At 44.5% G+C, this 18,988-nt stretch overlaps 1 protein-coding gene across 3 annotated transcripts in view; it reads left to right on the plus strand.

The window, feature by feature from the left end:
• Nucleotides 1-10,272: 10,272 nt before the first annotated feature.
• Nucleotides 10,273-18,988, plus strand: part of TMEM131L (transmembrane 131 like) — a 154,488-nt gene continuing 145,772 nt past the window's right edge. Inside the window, exons 1-3 of one of the 3 annotated variants that reach the window (XM_045552137.1) lie at nt 10,273-10,483; nt 11,158-11,228; nt 17,771-17,814. In XM_045552137.1, the coding sequence (XP_045408093.1) occupies nt 10,360-10,483; nt 11,158-11,228; nt 17,771-17,814 (239 nt within the window). In that variant the 5' untranslated portion in view covers nt 10,273-10,359. Of the gene's footprint in view, nt 10,484-11,019; nt 11,064-11,157; nt 11,229-17,770; nt 17,815-18,988 lie in introns of those variants that run through there. The other 2 variants (XM_045552138.1, XM_045552139.1) reach the window with 2 other exon arrangements.

Consider the following 18,988-nt stretch of genomic DNA (forward strand, 5'->3'; position numbering starts at 1 on the left):
AGTGGGCTTCTTTGAATCCTTCCCAATACTGGGTTTTATAATGACCTCCTGTTATTGATATTGCTAATTTGATCATTCAACTTAGTTTTAAATCATTAAAATTAAAATTAGGTGCTGCAGTTGTCTTAATTCGTGCTTCTAAGTAAGGCTGAGCTATCAATATAAAATTTCAAGATCAAGATAATCTTTAACATAAAGCAAAAAAAATTTCCAAGCGAGGTGGGCTAGGTCATCCCTTCGCTCTGTTGGGCGGACGCAGAACTGGCCTACCCTTTGTGGGGAGAAAACCTAGATTGCTATTTAGTAAGAACGCTGCCACTCTCTCGTGTAAATACTTATTAGTATGTCCTCACACACAGATGATTGCCCAAATCTCTTAACCAATTTACCAAACTTCACCTCTCCAAGTCGTCTACCACACAGTTTCCAGTTCAATGTGCTCACAGAGGATCTAGGGCCCTAGGGAGGGGGACAAGGGCAGGACCAGCTGGGACTGGAGTCTAAGTAAGTCTTCAGAGTCTTGGCCACGGATCTTTCTCCTACATCTTGCACTGCTCACTGCTTTCCGGGCCTTCAGCTGTCTCAGAAGGGCGGCCGGGTGACGCTGGGGCCTTTCCACACAGCCCCCGAGAGGCTCTCAGGCCTGCTGCGTGTGACTCTGCCCCCTGGCTCCAGTGGGGCCACCCAGAGTCCTCCCGTCTCCCTCGGAGAGCCTCTCGGGTTCGGGATGCTTCCTGCTGTGACCCCCACGCTATCGCTGGCAGCAGACTTGCCTCAGGTTGTGTTCCCACATGTCCCCTTTGCCTCCTGCGTGGTTTCTCTTCCTGAGCTGCTGGGTCCTGCTCTCTGTGCGTCCGCCATGGCCGCACAGGGGATGAGGATTGTGAGTCGCCTGGAAGTCATTTTCTGCGCTGGTAGGGGCCCTCCTTAGTCAATGTTCTGCAGCTTCTTTGCTGAGGGAAGTGCACAGGGAGGCCCATGGTTAGAGTGATGTGGGGTCAGATGTCACGTTCTGTGCACCGTGTGTCCTTTTCAGTAATCCAGCAAGCATGCCTCTCAGATCATTTAGGGTGCACTTTTGTTGTCATCTTCTTCAAACACACGCACACACACACACCCCCCACACATGCTGAATTTTGTTGCTAGAAAATGTCGTGGTTCCTAGCACACAAGTGCACACTCTGCGGCCAGGCTGCCCGGGTTTGAATCCCAGCCCCACCATTATTAGTGACCTTGGGAAGTTACTTAACCTCTGCCTATGTAAGCGTTTGCTCCCATTATTGTTCGTCCTTGAAAGGGGAGGGAGATTAAAGGAGGATACACAGAGCAGACCTTACCCAAGATGTTCCTTTTTCAATCGGTGGACAGTTTTATTTTGCAATTGGGAAAAAGTAAGGCAGCCATATATTGGCTTAGGGACCTGGACTTTAAACATGTGTCTAAATGAAAGAACTGACGGGGGCGTTTTCACAATACAAGGGCATTATGAGTTTCATGCCCATCTGGCATTAAAGTTGACTTGGGAGAAGTATTTTGTGGCCAGTACCTGAAGTGCCTGTCCAAACTCTCAGGTTTTGTCTTCCTCGAGTTCTTTGTTTTTCTCAATAAAGGAAATAACAACAAAACAAAACAGCATTAGGTAGCGCTTTCTATGTGGCAGGCACTCTTCTACAAGCTTACATACACTAACTCATTTTTCTGATACAACCTATGAGGCAGACTATTGTTATCTCTGTTTTACGGGTGAGAAACTAAGGCACAGAAGGTTAAGAAACTTGTCCAAGGCCCCAGAGGACCCTAGTTTCTACCAACTGTAAGCTTTGCCAAGTGGCCCTAGACTGGCACTGCAGGTGTACACCAAAGGAAAGAACAGATTTCTCTTTATCACTCCCTTTTCATAATATCTGGCTCCCTGCTGCTGACCTGGCAGCTTTTTATTTGAACTTTAAGTGCCAAAATTAACATGACTGTAATTTCAAAGCACGCGGATTCAGGAAGCTGTGAAGTTGCTTTACTCAGTGGATTTTGGAGCAGTAAGACATGGTGAATAAAAAAAGGTCAGGCTTCCTGCTTTCAAGCTAATAGGTCAGGACAAAAAAAATCATTCAATGGTAGATATGGAAAGGACCTTAGAGATCATATCATTTTATGGCTTTATTTTGTTAGGCACAAAAAAAAGGCCCATGGAGGTGAAGTGCCTTGTTCAAGGTTGTAGAGCATTTTTTCCAAAATTATACTTAGATTGTTTACATGAGTAAGTCAGATAAATGTTGTTGAAGTACTGCAATTAGGGCCCCATCTAACTATGAAAATTGATATTTGGCATTAGTTTGGGGAGCTTCTACAACAACATGGGCTCATATGACTTAATTCAATATAATATATCAAGGTTACCTCACCTAAACAGAAAATTCCCATTTCCACTACTGAGCACGACATTGTTTCTGGAACCATGAAACAGTCAATAACCAGAAGTTGGTTATGCAATATTGATTTATCTTATTTTTGTAGTGCCATGATGGTTTTTATTTAGTGTTTTCAATCACATACCTTTCTAATGATCACTGTTACAACAGTGGTCAGCATTAACCTCCTACTTGCTCAAAGGTATAAAGGTAATACTGCCCTGGTGGCCAAAAGCAAGGATTCCAGAAGTAGACTGCTTAGGTCTGAATTCCAGTTCTGCACTTACTGGTTTATGATCATGGGCAATGACACCTTACCTATCTGCGCTATAGTGTGAATGTTTGTGTCCCCATGAAATTCATATATGAAAACCTAATCCCCCCACCATGTGAAGATACAATGAGAAGATGGAATCTGCAGCCCAGCCATGCTGGCACTCTGATCTTGGACTTGCAGCCTCCAGAACTGGGAGAAATAAACTTCTGTTGTTTAACCTAAAAAACACAAAACAAACCAAAAAACCCCAAGAAAACCTAATCCCCAATGTGATGGGGTTAGGAGGTAGGGCCTTTGGGAGGTGATTAGGTCATGAGGACAGAGCCCTCATGTATGGGATTACTGCCCTTACAAAAGAGTCCCCAGAGAGCTGCCTTGCCTCTTCTACCGTGTGAGGACACAATGGGTAGACATCATTTATGAAACGGGAAATGGGCCCTCGCCAGACACTGAATTTGCCTTGATCTTGGATCTCCCAGCCTCCACAATTATGAGAAATAAATTTCTGTTGTTTATGAGCTACTACCCAGTCTACGTATTTTGTTAGAGCAGCCTGAGTGGACTAAGATATTGTGTATCAATTTCCCCATCTGTAAAATAGGGATAACAATAGTACCTACATCCCATGGGGTTGTTGGAAGGATGAAATGATTTAACATATGCAGTGCACTTAGGAAAGGCCTGGGCATGTCGCAATTACTACATGAGAGTTTCTATCATGATTGCTCAAAGAAAAAGCTGAGTTACTGTGGAACCACTTCAGGTTGTTAAATGGTGATGGAGCTGAAAAAGTACCTATTTCTGCTTCCCAGACTAGGGCGAGGCCTCGTTTTATAACTTATGTGGGACCTTAAAAATAGTTTTTCCAAGATCATCTACCAAGAAATTAACTCAATTTACAGAATTGCAATTCTTGCCAATATTCTGAAGTCTACTTCTATATTTCAACAAGGAAGAAAGATGAAAACAAGGAAAAGAAAAATTCTACCACGGTCTGCATTTCGAATCTCCAAGCAGAAGATTTCAGTAACAAGTACAAACCATTAAAGAGGTTAATGTATCACTAGCTTAGAGGTTTATAAAGATAACTTTCCCAATAGGCTATAAACTAGCATGTACAAAAGTTCATAAAAGGACAAGATCTTTATGTCCCAAAGTGTGGAGACTGAAAAGAAAAATTACAGATTTTACTGGATTTTATATTACCCTTATCACCTAGAGACTGTATAGATGGGATGTGTTTTGTAGCTATATGTCGCAGTAATAACTTACTCTGGGCCTTCATAGATTTTTCTACCCTTCCTACAAGCATCGTAAAACAAGTAGGATTAAAACATTAAAAGAACGGAAATTTCAAAGTGTTTTCTTCCACCTTTGTCTTTAGAGACAGTGTGGTAAAATAAAGTCAGACGTCAATTTTAACTTTGGAGTAGCTGCCTACCCTGCTCAATCTCAGTTTCTAACACGTAAAATAGGGGAAATAACACAAATCCCATTGGGTTTTTGTGAGGTTTGCATGCATAAGACATGCATGCAAAGTGAGTGCCCAGTGACTGTTAGTTCCCCTTTCTCTCAGACATGGGAAATAGTGGCACAGAGGGGTGTGCATCTTTCTAATCAAAATATTATAGACACATGGCTTGGCATTGGTCCATGGCTTTGTGGAAATCACAAGGCTCCTCCTGTTCTAGGCATCCTCCAGCCAGGGCCCAGCTCCATGAATCAGAGAGCTGGATTTCAGTCCCTCTTCTTTGGACCCACCATGCACAACCAAACATGGCAGCCCTGTGTAAATGATGAGATGGAGCCAAGCATGTGACAATCAGGACAAAGAGCTTTCCAGGTAGAGAAAACAGCAAGTGAAAAGGCCCCAAGATGAGGTCAAGCCTGCTGGGCCTGAAGAATAGGAAGGCCACTGGGTGAAGAACAGCTGTCACAGGAAAGATTGGTGGGAGCTGAGATCAGAGGGTAGGCAGGGCCAGGTTGCACCATTCCTTGCAGGGGGAGGATTTTATTCTAACTGTAGAGGAAACCACTGGAGGGTTTTGTTTTATACATAATCTGAATTCTATTTTTAAAAGATCATTTTGGCTGTTATACAATTGAGATGTAAAGGGCAAGAGTGACTCAGAGAGATGAGTGGAAGGCAATGGTGGGTGTCGATGTGAGGGATGAGATGCTTGGATCAGGGCAGTGGGCGAGGAGGAAAGGTAGGTATGGGAATAGTTTGTAGGAAGGCACCATAGACTTACTGATAGATTTAAAGGGTGTAATGGCAAGAGGAATTAAAAATGACTCCTTGGGTTTTGGCTTCTAGGTAGACAGTGGTGCCATTGACCTGAACTTAGGAAGACTAGGGATGTAACAAATTTGGATAGGTACAATCATGTTAGGTTTGAGATGCTTATTAGACATTCACGTGGAAATGGAAAGTATGCAGATGGATATCTGAGTCTGGAACTTCAGGTCAGGACTAAAGTTACAATTTGGGACTCCTCAGCTCATAGATAGTACCTAAAGACACAGGGCTAGGTGAGTTCATCCAAACACATAAAGAGTGTCCAGGACCAAACCCTAAGGTACTCTTACTTTTTGAGGCTGGACGTAGAAGGAAGAGGCTACGAAGCAGATTGGGGAGCTAGGGGGAAATCACAGATGGCACCCAGAGCTGCATGCGGCACATGCTGGGAGTACCATTCACACAGACTTAAGGTGATGGCCCTGGTGACAGTAGATTGTCTTTTGGGGAATAAATTGGTTTACTAAGTGACAAGTACTGTTTCTCTGCAGATATCTAATCAGTGTTTACTTTTGTTACTTTCATTTGTTTTACTAATTTAATTGATATAAAATGATGCACGACAGTTGTTTTCATTTATTTGTTTATTTTTTCTTTCTTTTTTATGCTGGGTCTGAAGAGCAGCTAGTTGTTTTTATCTGCATTTGTAAAATAAACTAAGTACTAGTTTGCTATTTATCTCTTGTTATATGAGCATTCTATTAATATCTTTGAGACTAGTTATTGTTAATGATCACTGTTTATTTTCATTTTTGTTTTGGTTGGCTTTTTTTTTTTTTTTTCCTCTCACTTGGGAATGTTTTTGGCTGCAAGTAACCAAACTTGACCATAGTAAGAAAGGGTTACTTTTGCTTACAAAACAGGATGTCTAAAGATGGTCTACAATTCCATGATTCCACCAAGGATGCAGACTTTTCCTGCCTTTCTAATACACCATCCTCAGCACATAACTTTCTTCATCAGCCTTGCCTGATGGCTGACCAAAACCTCTGGGCATCACATCTGTATTCCAGCAGGATGAAGGACACAGAGCGAAAGACGTGTGCTAGCTGAGTCTATTCCTTTTCATCAGGAAAACAATAGCTTTCCTTGAAGCCAGTCCAGAAGTCTACGTACATCTTGTTGACTGGAACTAGGCCAAATAGCCATGACAAGGTCATGGGGGGCTGAGAAGGTGACTATTTTTTTCATTCATGTATCATTTATTCAATCATATTTAAACATTTAGCAGGACCATACCTAAGGCATCCTATATAAACCACATTTTAGCCTTCTTTTAAAATTTTTTGTAAGTTTTTAAAAAGTTATCTTTTTAGTTTAAAATGTTGATCAAATCAATTCTACAGTAAAATTTACTCACTGTATAGTTTTATGAATTAAAAAAAAAAAACCTAAAGAAAGGTAACTATTTTCAATGGTGAATACTGCCATTCTCCCAAAATTGCTTCATAATCCCCAAATGGAAAAGAACAATTATTTAACACAACACAGTAGTTTGAGAAAGGAGAGAATCCTTATCCAATGCACTTAATTGAGGCTTCATAAGATGAGATGGAATAAAGTTATAGTAAGAAAGGTTTCCTTGAGTCAAAGGGGCACTTTGCATCTTAAGAATATATGACTATAAGGCCAGGCACGGTGGTTCATACCTGTAATCCTAGCACTGTGGGAGGCTGAGGCAAGAGGATCACTAGAGGTCAGGAGTTTGAGATCAGCCTGAACAAGAGCAAGACCCTGTCTCTATTAAAAATAGAAAAAAGTTAGCTGGGCATGGTGGTGTGCACCTGTAGTCCCAGTTACTCAGGAGGCTGAGGCAGGAGGATCACTGGAGCCCAGGAGTTTGAGGTTGCTGTGAGCTAGGCTGATGCCACTTTCTAGGTTTTTGCCCTGCTCAAGAACCATCCCTTCTGGGCATTTCTTCTTGGACAATGATGAGGCTTGGATCCCAGCAATGATGGTGGTGGTGGTCTAATGAAACACTTGGTTTTGTTGTCTTCAATAGGGAAAGGCCCAAAATAGATGGCTAGACTAGCAAACAGCTGTTACATGTACATTTTTATTAATCATTCCCATTTCTAGCATGTCTTAGTGATAAATGATATATGATAATGAATAATTCAAGTAATCTAATATCAGTACCAAATTTACCATAGTAATGAAAGGTTTGGCATGCCCTCACACTGTGAATATATGATATTTCTATAATAGCATTTATTGAGTCCCTAATACTAGGTGTTTACCATATATTATCTCATTTAATCTTCACAGCCACCTTGTGACCTGGTGTGTTGCACCTTGTCTGGATTAGAGATAGAGTAGTGGGGCTTGATACGCCACTGTCAATTTTATGTAGGATGTGTTGAGATGTGACTCACATTTATACATTTGCTTGGTTTTCATCTGTACTCACTGAAAAAAAAAAAGAACAATGGTAAAGTAAGTAGAAAACATGCTCAACATCTTGCATATTTAAAAATAAGTAGAGATTTTGCCACTTATAGGTCTGGGTTTTTTTTTTTTTTTTTTTTTTTTTTTTTTAGATAGAGTCTTGTTCTGTCATCCTGGCCAGAGTGCAGTGGCATCATTGTAGCTCACTACAACCTCAAACTCCTGGGCTTAAGCAATCCTCCTGCCTCAGCCTCCTGAGTAGCTGGGACTCCAGGTGCACAGGGGTCTTGCTCTTGCTCAGGCTGGTCTCAAACTCCTGAACTCAAGCAATCCTACTGCCTTGGCCTCCCAGAGTGCTAGGATTACAGGCATGACCCACCTCGCCTGGCCAGGTCTGTTTTTTCTTAAAAAGCATTTTATCTTATATTGACCTAACTTAACATTGATATACTCTACTAATATATCACCTTAGTGCCTCTTCCACACTTCAGTCTTATGTATATAATTTTCATATTGACTTAATTCCTGTTTACATTAAATTTTTTTCAGTTAACATTATTTCACGTATACTTCTCTGTAACTCTGCCACTAAAAGGAGCTCTATAACTTGAATTTTTTAAATCCTGTCTGGGCTTCAGTTTCTTCTTCTGCAAAATATGGCAGTTGGGCTATTAAATGATTTCCCCAAATCTTCCAGCTCTCATATTCTTTGACAATATCTACGATTGACAAGGGGAATAATGGAAATATAGCACAAATGACACAGGAGTCTTCTTTGGAGAACAAGTTTACTCCAAAACATGGATGCTGCTTAATGGGCCATAACTTTCCTGTTGTTCATGAGTCAGCATGAAAAATACCTCCAGAGAAGACTAAGTAGGTCAGATTTATCTAAGAAGACAGCTGTGTAATCCTGTATCCCTCTCCAAGCCCATGGCACTGCAGATACACGCTGCTGGCTTTTTCAACAACAGTCAAATAGCATTACCCACTTTGTAAAGTCCACGAGACCACAACTTGAAAAATCAAGCTGGCCTTAAAAAGCTTTAGCAGAAAAACAAATTAGAGCGATATTTATATATGGCCCACGGCAATCTTAGTCTGTCTTTTAAATCATTTCTGTTGATGCTGTGATACTGGTTAGTGTGGGAAAGACTTTATTAGTAAAAAAGGAAAATAATTTAAAAGTTAGTAAAAAAGTTTTGCATCATGATGTTTTGTTAAAGTTGTTTAATAAAACCTGTTAGGCTGTCAATGATGGCTTGTTTTCCTTTATAAGAAGTACAGTCATAAGAAGACTTAAAATTACATGTTGTAAATAAATAGGCCCACTGAGAGGACTTTCATTTAGAAATAAACCTTGAAGGTGCAGTTGCTGCCTAAGTGGGCTGTGCAAGTATTCTTGTCATTAAAGGCCCCTTTAAGACAGTGGGGGACCTTCAGAGTCCAAGGGGCAAACCTGGAAAAGTGGAATGAAAAGAAAAAACGGGCACACTGGGATGGGACTGGAGACCTACGCCAAAGAAAGATGTTGGCAGGGAATACAGAAGAAAAATAAGGCACAGAGAATACTGGAGGTGTTCAAGTTGGATAATGCAAATTGCCTTTTTTCCCCACATCAACTTATATTTATGCTAATCTTCTTAAATGTTAAGTCTGTCCAAGCAATTAGGCTATTTAACCTTGTTCAGAGTTATTTCCAGAGACAGTGTGAGACTGGGTTCACAGTGCTGTATTGTGTCTTTAGGAGAGAAAGGATCCGTAATTCATTTTGTCCTTCTCTGGCATCTGTCCTGCTCTGCCACCAAGGCTTTTCCATAGTCTAGACTGTAAGGCACCAGAAGCAATTAAATAGAGGATCAATGTAAACAGGCAGGTGTGCCCCTCTTCCCCTCTTTATACCATATTGCTCATATTCTCTGATTTTCATACAAGCTACACTGGAAGCAGTAAATCAACTAAAAAAAAAATCTTAAGACTGCCAATACTTCCAGGTTATGCAAATTGATTCCTGAATAAGCCCTTGTTTGTGACATCATTGGCAAAGGCAAGATGTAACATTAAATGAGATCTCAGATTTTAGACTTTTTGGTTATAAGCATCAAAACATGGGGCTAGAAAATATATTTCCAAGTATGACTTCTATTATCTCACCAATGTTAGCATAATAGACCACGTCCTCAGCCTCAACCACGTTTCAGAAGACGCTGGTTGAATTTTGCAACATGATTCCGAAAGGGAGAATGTGCAGGGTCTTTGAAGCTGTAAATCCCCTGGGCAGAGGCTTCCCCACCTGTCACGACCTGGACCGTGTCCACGGGGGGTGCCGGGCGCACCACCGCCACGCGGCGCTGAGGTCAGCCTCTTGGGTCTTGGGAGAGCTCTTTTTATTCTAAATTACAGACTTTGCAGCCACCGGATATCCTCGCTGCATAACTGGCAGTAGCCATGTGGCTGCACTCGCGTTTCCTGACAACCACTGCATTATTTCCCCTAATACCCTGTGTCTAAGGCCTCCCACCTCCACCGGCGCCCCCTGCCTCGTGGGTAATGTCCCGACTGAGACCCGGGTGCCCGAACAAAGTGGAAACCGCCCGAAAGTTCCTGAAAACGCACTTGGCAAAAGTGGGCTGCTAGTCCCTCCGGGCAGCTCTCGGCTCGGGTCCCGGCCGCGGAAAGCGCCGGGGACCGCGGAGTGGGCGCCGCGGGCGGGACGCGGCCATGTGCTCCGCGCCGGGGCGGGGCGCCGCGGCCGCCGCGTTCGCATTGTCCACGTTCCCCGCACCCCGCCGCGTTCCGTCCCTCCCTATCGGCGGCGCACACGCGCTCAGGGCGAGCGGCGCGCCCCTGGCTGGAGCTGCGGCGGCGGCGGCGGCGGGGGGGCGCGGGGCGGGGCGGGCGGCGCGGGGGCGGGCCCGGGGCGCGGCGGCCGGGGCGCCAGCTAGCGAGTGGCGAGCGCGGCGAGCACCGAGAGCAGCGCGAGCAGCAGCATGGCGGGGCTCCGACGCCCGCAGCCCGGCTGCTACTGCCGCACCGCCGCGGCCGTGAACCTCCTGCTGGGCGTCTTCCAGGTCCTGCTGCCCTGCTGTCGCCCGGGAGGGGCTCAGGGACAAGGTCAGCCTTGCGCCGCTGGGCTCGCTTTCCCCCTCCACCCCGCCCCCCTTCTCTTTCTTTTAGGGAACTGCGGAAATCTATCTGAGGGCGAGGAAAGGGAAAGGGGCAGCAGGAGGAAGGAAAGCTGCTGCAATTCTCCGCTGATAACACTTTGCGACCACGGCGTCCCCTCCCGCGCCCCCTCCCGCTGTGCAGCCGGAGAGCCGGGAAGTCTCGGGGCTCCGAGACCGCTAGCCGCGCGCGCCCCGGAGCCTTTGTGCACGGGCCCCTGCGCCCCGGGCGCAGCCCCCGCTTTGTGTGGCGCGCGGGTGCCCCGCCGCGGCCCGGCTCCCGGCAGCTTTGTTTCCCCGAGGCTGGCCGCCCGCGGTCCACACCCCAGATGCCCGGGCTGCGGAGCCTGGAGTGCCCCGTGAGGTGGCTTCACCCTCCCTTCGTCCCCCTAGCACTAGCACCCCGAGCCTGCACGCTGTCGCCCTTCCCGCAGAGGGGCTACCGGCGCACACCCCGTCCATTGTGTTTGTATCGTTGGCCCGCTCCTCGGATGGCCTCCGCTTTTAGATGGAAAAGGGGACTTGTTTTGGTGAGGCGGGTGGCATGGGGGGACAGTAGGGGAAACAGGAAGCGCTTCTTTTCCGTGCGTTATAATCGTGGTGTATTTTTTGGTGTTCGTGCAGCCATTGAGCCCTTGCCGAACGTGGTGGAGCTGTGGCAGGCAGAAGAAGGGGAACTCCTGCTGCCCACTCAGGTGAGGACGACTAGGTGACAGGGGGCGGGTGTGGGTGTGCGACGGGGGGAGGGGCCGGGAGGCCGCCGGGGCCCCTCCTGCGGCACAGGCGCTCGGGCCACTTTGCAAGGCAAATAATCAGTTGGGCAGAGCCTGAACACCTGGCAACGGTGGCCTTCCCGGCCTCCTCCCTCGCCATGTGACGGGGCGTGAGTCACGCCGGCCCCAAGTTCAGAAGGTGGCAGCCCAGGCCACCTCAGCAGGGCCGCGGCCAGAGACTCCGCACGGAGAGGCCGGGCCGGGCGGGTGGTCTGGGGCACACCGTTCTCTCTCCAAGTTAGCTGGTGCTGTGTGTATGGCAAGTGGCTGGAAGGTTGAGGACAACAGGAGTATTGATTTCATAAATGTTAGTGAGTGGTATTTGCCATTAGCATTTAAGTAGCTTTGGGATAAAGATGTGACTTTAAAGGATTGTAAACTTGGATTTTCTCCAAGTGCCTTTAATTCCTGTTAAGATACACCCACTTAAGAACTTGAATTTCAGGTTTATTTTTTCTATATAATGATTGCATGTGGAAAAATAATTACTAACATTTTATTGGGAATCTGTAGCATCATAATAGGGTGTACTGGGGCAACCGATACAGTACTGCAAAGCTTTTGGGTTTAAGTTTTAACTTTTAGAAGAAATTCCCATCGACTGCACATTTAAACTGAATATTGTTGACTGCTTTTCACCAGCAACAGTAGTGACTCAAAATGCGTTTTGTGGGGGAGGGGTTTGAATTATAAACGGAATGTTCAGTTTATGTGCAGTAATTTTTAAGATGTTCATTCCTTCCCACATTGGTGGCAGCACTTAATTCTGTGTTGTCTCTTGTGGCTGTTCAGAAAAACAGGATGTCTAGCTATAACTTCACTGGAGAGGCTGTGCAGTTTTACATTTCAGCTTTCTATGTGAAACATTGAGAGAGCTGGTTTTGAGATATTTGGAATATTCTTTTTGGCCAGGGCTAATGAATAACAGCTTCAAGGCGGAGAGGTGACTTTAGAGGAAAATTTTCCTGGACCTTCCCTGAAGGCTAGCGGGCTGAATGAGCCCAGTCCTTTGAGAAAAAGCCCCATCTGGATGAGAAGCATACATACAGTCTTTTCTTCTCCTAAAAGTTTATTCCCAAATGTATTTTTTTCCTGATTATAAACAATACATGTGTGTTGCTGAAGGTCTGCAAAACATAGACAAAAGGAACAAAATAGAAATGGATCATATTCCTACTGAGAGAACTGCACTTATTTAAAAAGAGTGGTTTGTGTTTGTGTGTATCAGAGTTGTTCAGCAGTGGCACTAGTGATATTTTGGGCCAGAGAATTCTTTGTTGTTCTGAGCACCGGAGGAGGTTGAGCAGTTAGCATCCCTTTCCTCTACCCACCAGATGCCAGTGGCACTCACTGCTTCCTCTTCAACCCTGCCTACCCCCAATTTTGACAACTAAAAATGTCTCCAGACATTGCCAGATGTCCCTGGGGAACAAAACTGCCCGGGTTGAGAAGCACTGGTGTATATCTATGTAGATGTATTTGCATTTATGCCCAATTGTACTTTCCACCTCTTACGGGCTAGTGCTGGAAGCCAACCCAGACTAAAAGGAAAGTAAACTATGGACATTTGAGTCTATTATAGACTCTTGTTTATTAGAGCATTAGTTGAAGCTTTAGTTGCTGTACTCAGAGATGGAAATGTCAAGGCCTGTTATATGATGGATAATTTTATTTATAGGCTCACAAGTTATTTTATAAAATTCTTATTTCTGGCTTTATTTTGTTTATATGTATAATACAGTTTGTTTTGGTAAAAAAATGTTAGAATTGAGAGACTTTCTGGTATTCTCAATATAGAAGCATTTATAACTAAACTATTTTAATCAAAGCAATAATGAAAGTGAAACTGCTATTAAAAATAATTTTCTAAACACTTCATCCATATCTATGTGTGTACTTTTTAGAAACTATCTTACCCTGCATATACCTGGGCAGGGATGAGGGATATATATTAATGTATGCATTTTTATATATATACACACACACCTCTCTCTCATAAGCTGCAGAGAGTTCTGATGAAAGTTATTTTAAGGAATCCTTTTCGAAGTATTTTGAATTTTTTTCAGTGAAAGTTCCCTCGTGTGTGACATATAGAGTCTGTTGAAAAGAGAATATTTATAGGTGTTATGTAAATTTGAGGATTTTCTGCTTAACTGACTAGGTTGGATTCCTTTCATTAATTAAGGAAGACTTAAAGATAGCTTCAGAACCTAAGATTTGTCAACGGTAAGTCAAATTAGGAACATCAGAGGATGTGACGTTAAACAATACCAACGTATTTGCTAATACTGTACAATTGTTTATTTTGCAAATGTCTGCTGTCGGTTGGGTCTTTTTTTCTTTTTTTTCCTAATGGGTCTCTAAGGATTAAGAATTTGAATAATGTGTCAACAATGAAGTTATAAACTGCCAGACCCTCTGACCGGATCTCCTGGGTTTGAATGGTGGCTCTATCCCTTTTTAACTCTGTAACTTTGTCCTCAGTTTTCTGATCTGCAAAGTGGGGGGAATGTTGATGCTGATTTCAGAGGATTTTGTGAGGATGAAGTGCCTGGAACTTAAGTGAGCACCCAATCCAGGTGCCCTGTTATCTTGGTGATTTCTCAGCTGACTGCTAGACTTGATCACTGGAAAGCATGTACACCTTTCAGCTTTGAAGGGCCTGAACCAGTGTGGATAACTCAGTGCTATTACGTGCTCCACGACTTTGTAGATTTGTTATATTATTCCTAGGCTTTTGTTATGTGCTCTTTTATGTTTATTTGGTATAGGAACATAAAAACTGTATTTATCCATGGTGATAATGAGAGGAAGGGAAAAATGTGATTTTATTCTTAGATTCACAGAATTTTCCCTCTCCTCCAGCTGTATGTACTTCATCCATACTTCAGTGCACCGAACCCAAAATGGTGATAGTGTAGAAACCAAACAAGTGTTTTTATTATTTTATTGTCAAGAAGTAATTGTGTGTGTGCAAGATACAGCTTTGTGTGCCTTCTTCACCGTCAAGGTCATAAGCCATCTGTGATTCCCTGTAATCCACACACAGGGTGATGTCCACTTGACCCCCTCTGGCCTGCAGGGCCTTCCACAATCTGACCTTGTCCTGCTGCTCTGGTCAGTGCTCTGGGGTACTCACTCCAGCCTGACCCTTGGCTGAGCAGGTCCAGTGTTTATCTGTTAAATAAGAGAACGAATGCTGTCACCCTGCTGTTTGTTCGGGGTCGGTCCTTCCTGACTTCTAACTTGAAGTGGTGTTGTCATCATTTCTATTTCTTGGAATTTCTTGTAGTGTCTTGACTTTTTTGTTTTGTGTGTGTCATGTTTCCCTAACTGGGTTGCTGTTAAGAGGGTCTGGGTTGCTAAGGCCTAATGGCCCTGCTGTGGCCACAATGTCCTGCATACAGTAGGCAATTTGGTAGGTAGCCCATGAGGTCTTCCTGGTGGAGGAGAGAAAGGCAGTTAATATCTTGCCCAGGTCCCCTATTTATAAGCTAAGTCTGAAGATGGCAGGAAAAATGCCTTAAGTGTAGATTTCCTGGTATTGTTTGATAATCACATATTTTTTTTATCAGTTCTGGCAGCAAGAAGGGCAGTCTAGAATCTGCTCTTTCAATCCATTCAGGCTTGTCTGAGAAGAGAAGGCTCACTCCTGATGCCCCTGGTTAGCAGGTTTGGGAACTGCAGACAGGTGCTAAGTAGGCACAGCTGTTACCTGATATGGAATCATGTTGGTTCTGGGCAGGGCTGGGAAGGCTCAATGCTCTACTGGCCTTGTTTGTTTATTTAGCAAACATGGGTCTGTGGGCCTGGCCCAGTTAGGTCCCTGGGGATACAAGGATGAATAAGAAAGTCTCTGCCTTTAAAAGTATCATGTCTGGTTTCTGCCCGCCCCTTGGGTATAGATAACGGAAATTGGTAGAAAGTGAAACAGGAAATGGTACACTGATCATCTGAGTTATTATTATTATCTCAGGTACCGTGTTATGTAATAGCATTGTGCCCCAGTCAGTGAATCATTGACTAGTATTTGGAAATATTTTTGTCATAGGCCTTTATTTTTGTTTTAATCTACTTCCACCGTGAACATGAAAAAATAACTAACGTGGGCTGAGTAATACTGGCCTTGCTCAAGTGCTTTATGAGTATTAACTCATATTAATACACTCAAAATTATGAGGTACTATAATCTGACTTTAGATGAGGAAATTGAGGCACAGAGCAATTAAATTACTTGCCCAAGGTCATAAAACAGTGGCAATGGTGGGATCTGAACCCAGGAAGTGTTTAGCTTGAGAGGCCGAGTTTTTAGCCACTGCATTATTCTGTGAGTTTTAGTACAATCTGATCAGAAAAGCAGGATTGTGGTGATAAAATTCCTATGTCTGAGGGAAATAATTTCATGTTCTGTTTTGATTTAGAAAACGTTGCCTAATGAAGTTTTCAGTAGTAGTCGTGTCCACTTGTGTTAGGAAACAGCTGGCTTGTGCTCAGCTCTGCAGAGAAGTGTTTGAGCATGTGCTGTGGCCAAGCAGTGTTTAGATGTGGCGATGTTACAGTACACGGAAAAAGAAAAATTACACCTGCCCTGGTGTGGAGCTTGCAGTCTACATGGAGGCACGTAGATAGTACATTGTGTTATTTAGTCTCTTCCAAGGGCACAAATGTGGTGATGGGAGTTGCAGTTTTAGTTTAAGAGGTCACAGCAGGCCACTCTGAGAAGGTGTTTGAGCCGACCCTTCAAAGTGGTGAGAGAGAACAGCCATTGCAAGGGCCCCCAGGGGTGGGGGAATGACAGGATTGGGTCCCTGCCCTTTGAGAGCCTGGTGGTGTTGGGGAGATAAGGCTGGTAATACCCTGGGACGACATGTAGGTGCTGAAGTGTAGGAACTGAGAGAAGAGGCGCTGTGTGTATGGGAGGGGTCAGCGAATGCTAGGGGAGGAGGGAGGCTCTTAGAGATGTGCGTTAGCAAACGTGTGACTGGGGCTGGCCCTGAACCTTTTGTTGGACTGCGCTACATTGAAGAGCTTGGAGTATATGTGACTAGCAGCAGGGAGCCACTGTAGGTTCTTGGGCAGGAAGACATTGAGTGCTGGTTCTACCACGTGGTGGTGAGTGATGATTGACACTGAGGGAGATGGATGTGTGACCACAGGGTGCAGGGCTGCATGGGGTGGGTTTGATGCAGAGACCCTGTCTGTTGTGATAATTGAGGCACGGGCTACTGCTGGTGTGGGCTGAGGTGCTGGCAGAGAGGAGGAGGAGAAAGGACAGGTGTGAACGGTGTTGCTGATGAAGGACAGGTGTGAACGGTGTTGCTGATGAGCAGTAGGAGCTGTGGGGAGGAGAGCAGTGCAGGATGAACCTGAGGTTTGCTCAGCATCAGGGAGCAGGTTGGTATCCTCTATGAGGAGGGGGATCAGTTAAAACAGAAGCCGCTTGGCAGGGACCCTGATGTTTATAAATCTGGTGCTGGTCATACTTGTTCCTGGGGAGCCAAGTGCCAGACAGAGTTTATATATCCTGGAGGCCTTTGGAAATAGGACTAGAGTTGTGGGGTACCTACCATGTGCTGCTCACTGGGCTTGGCGCTGTGCTGAACGAAACGGCTTGAGCCCTGGCTCTCGTGGAGACAGGTGTTTATCGAGTATCTCTGGGCGTGATGGAGCAAGAAGCTGGGCCTGGAGACAGGGATTTGGGACTCACGGTTACAACCGCAGGTTAGCGTTCTGGGGGAATTAGTGCAGAGGAGTCTGGGCGGGGGCGGAGGGCAAGGAGGAAGGGCTGCCAGCAGGACCTGGGTCAGAGGGCAGCGGGAGTAGCAGGAAGGGTCCCTGAAGCCAGCGGTGACCGGCTTCCAGACAGAATGAGTACCTCGAGAGCTTGTCTGTCCGGCAAAGTCCAGTGGAGTGTTTAAGTGGATCTGGCCTTTTGTTGCTATTTCAGGCGCCTTTTCTTTTTACGTGTGGTCACGGTAAATCTGGCAGATGATTTTGGAAGGGCTTTTGAGTGTGATATTTATGCCGTTTAAAAAATTGTCAGCCTTTTTATATTGGTGTCAAAATATGTATTCATTGTGGACATTCTGAGCTAAACTGAATACATTCTTTATATTTGGGAATTTAAAATCATCACTAAACTTTATCTTGTGTGATTAAACTGAAACATTAAACATAGGCTCTGGAAGAGAAATGATATCTAGTTTTGAGATTATGTTCAGGTCGCGGTTTTAAGCAGGTAGGATACTTAGAGTGAATTTCGAAGAGACCACTTGGTAATTGGTGGCTTGTACTTGTGTCATTACTAGTGTCCTTTTTTTCAATAAACATTTATAGAGTATTTGTGCCAGTCACTGTATTAAACATTCATTACAAATTCATCACCCCTGGGGGATTTGAAGAACTGTTTCTTTTGATTGTGTGTTTCTCTGAAACAACCATTAAAATATGTTCTTTCTTGATAGGGTGATTCTGAAGAAGATATGGAGGAGCCTTCCGAAGAACAGAGGTAAGGGGAAAGTGGGAGTGAATTCCCGCAGGCCAAATTTCCCTGCCCACTTTGCATGCTCTCTGAAGTCTTGGTATATGTTCACGTTTATGTATTTAAGGTTATCTGTGCTACCCCTATCTCTTTGGCATTTGTGATACCTGTACTCTCTAATCATTAATATAACTTTGTTTTAAAATAAGATTATGCAAAAAGCTGTTAGAAACACCCCTGCCCCCACCACACACCAACTTTACTTCTTCCATGGCGTGTTTACGCCCTGCCTCGTGTTCAGGAACGTCTCTGGAGCATTGGGCACCGTGCTGGGTGCTGAACGTAAACACTGAACAAGACCTGCACTGCATGTACTTGGGGAGTCAGGCATTACTGTAAATGAAATAGTGATGGTTGTGCTAAGAGCTTTTGAGAACTAGATTCCTGTGGCAGAGAACAGTGAGGTAGACAGGATAGTCAGGTGAAGCTCCTCTTAGGAGGTGACATTCCAGCTGAAAGCTGGAGGATGTAGGAGCAGCCACACAGCAGGCTGGGGAGTGTGCTTTGGACAGAGAGAATGGCAGGCGCAAAGGCCCTGAGGCTGGAAGTGCTGGCAGCTGTCTAGGAATGTAGAAAAAGCCAGTGTGGTTTATAGCATAGTGACATGAGGTAGGACTGCAGAGGCCACAGGAAGGAGTTTGGGGTTTTATTTTTGAGTGTGGTGTGAGTTGTTAAAGGATTTTAAGCAGGGGGCTAGCAAATCAAAAAACACGAGTTACATTTTTAAGAGAGTACCTTGGTCATGGGGCAGCCTTGCTTAGTTGTCAAACTGGGTCCGTTGGAGCTACCTGAAGACTCCCTAAGGGGTATCTGGGCATGAGGATGACTTTCAAGCAAGCAGCTTCCAGATCCCCAGGGGCCATGTAGTCTCCTAACATTGATCAGAGTTTTAACGACCATTTTCCACCTCTGCTTTCACAGCCTCTCTTCTCCACTTTACAAAAGAGCCATATCTTTTGCCCAGCCCCAACCCTACTATTTACTTCATCTGGGGCAGAGATAATTTGAAATACTGGTGTTGGTTAGGAAAAAGTGATTCACTCTGACTAGATGACTAATTCCTTGGTGGTTTTCAGATCTTTGCTTTCACTCAAGTTGAAGGAGGACCTAATCAGATTGGCAACTGATAGATTATTAAAAG

Source organism: Lemur catta, chromosome 5 (genome assembly GCF_020740605.2).
Source record: "Lemur catta isolate mLemCat1 chromosome 5, mLemCat1.pri, whole genome shotgun sequence".
NCBI classification, from domain to species: Eukaryota; Metazoa; Chordata; class Mammalia; order Primates; family Lemuridae; genus Lemur; species Lemur catta.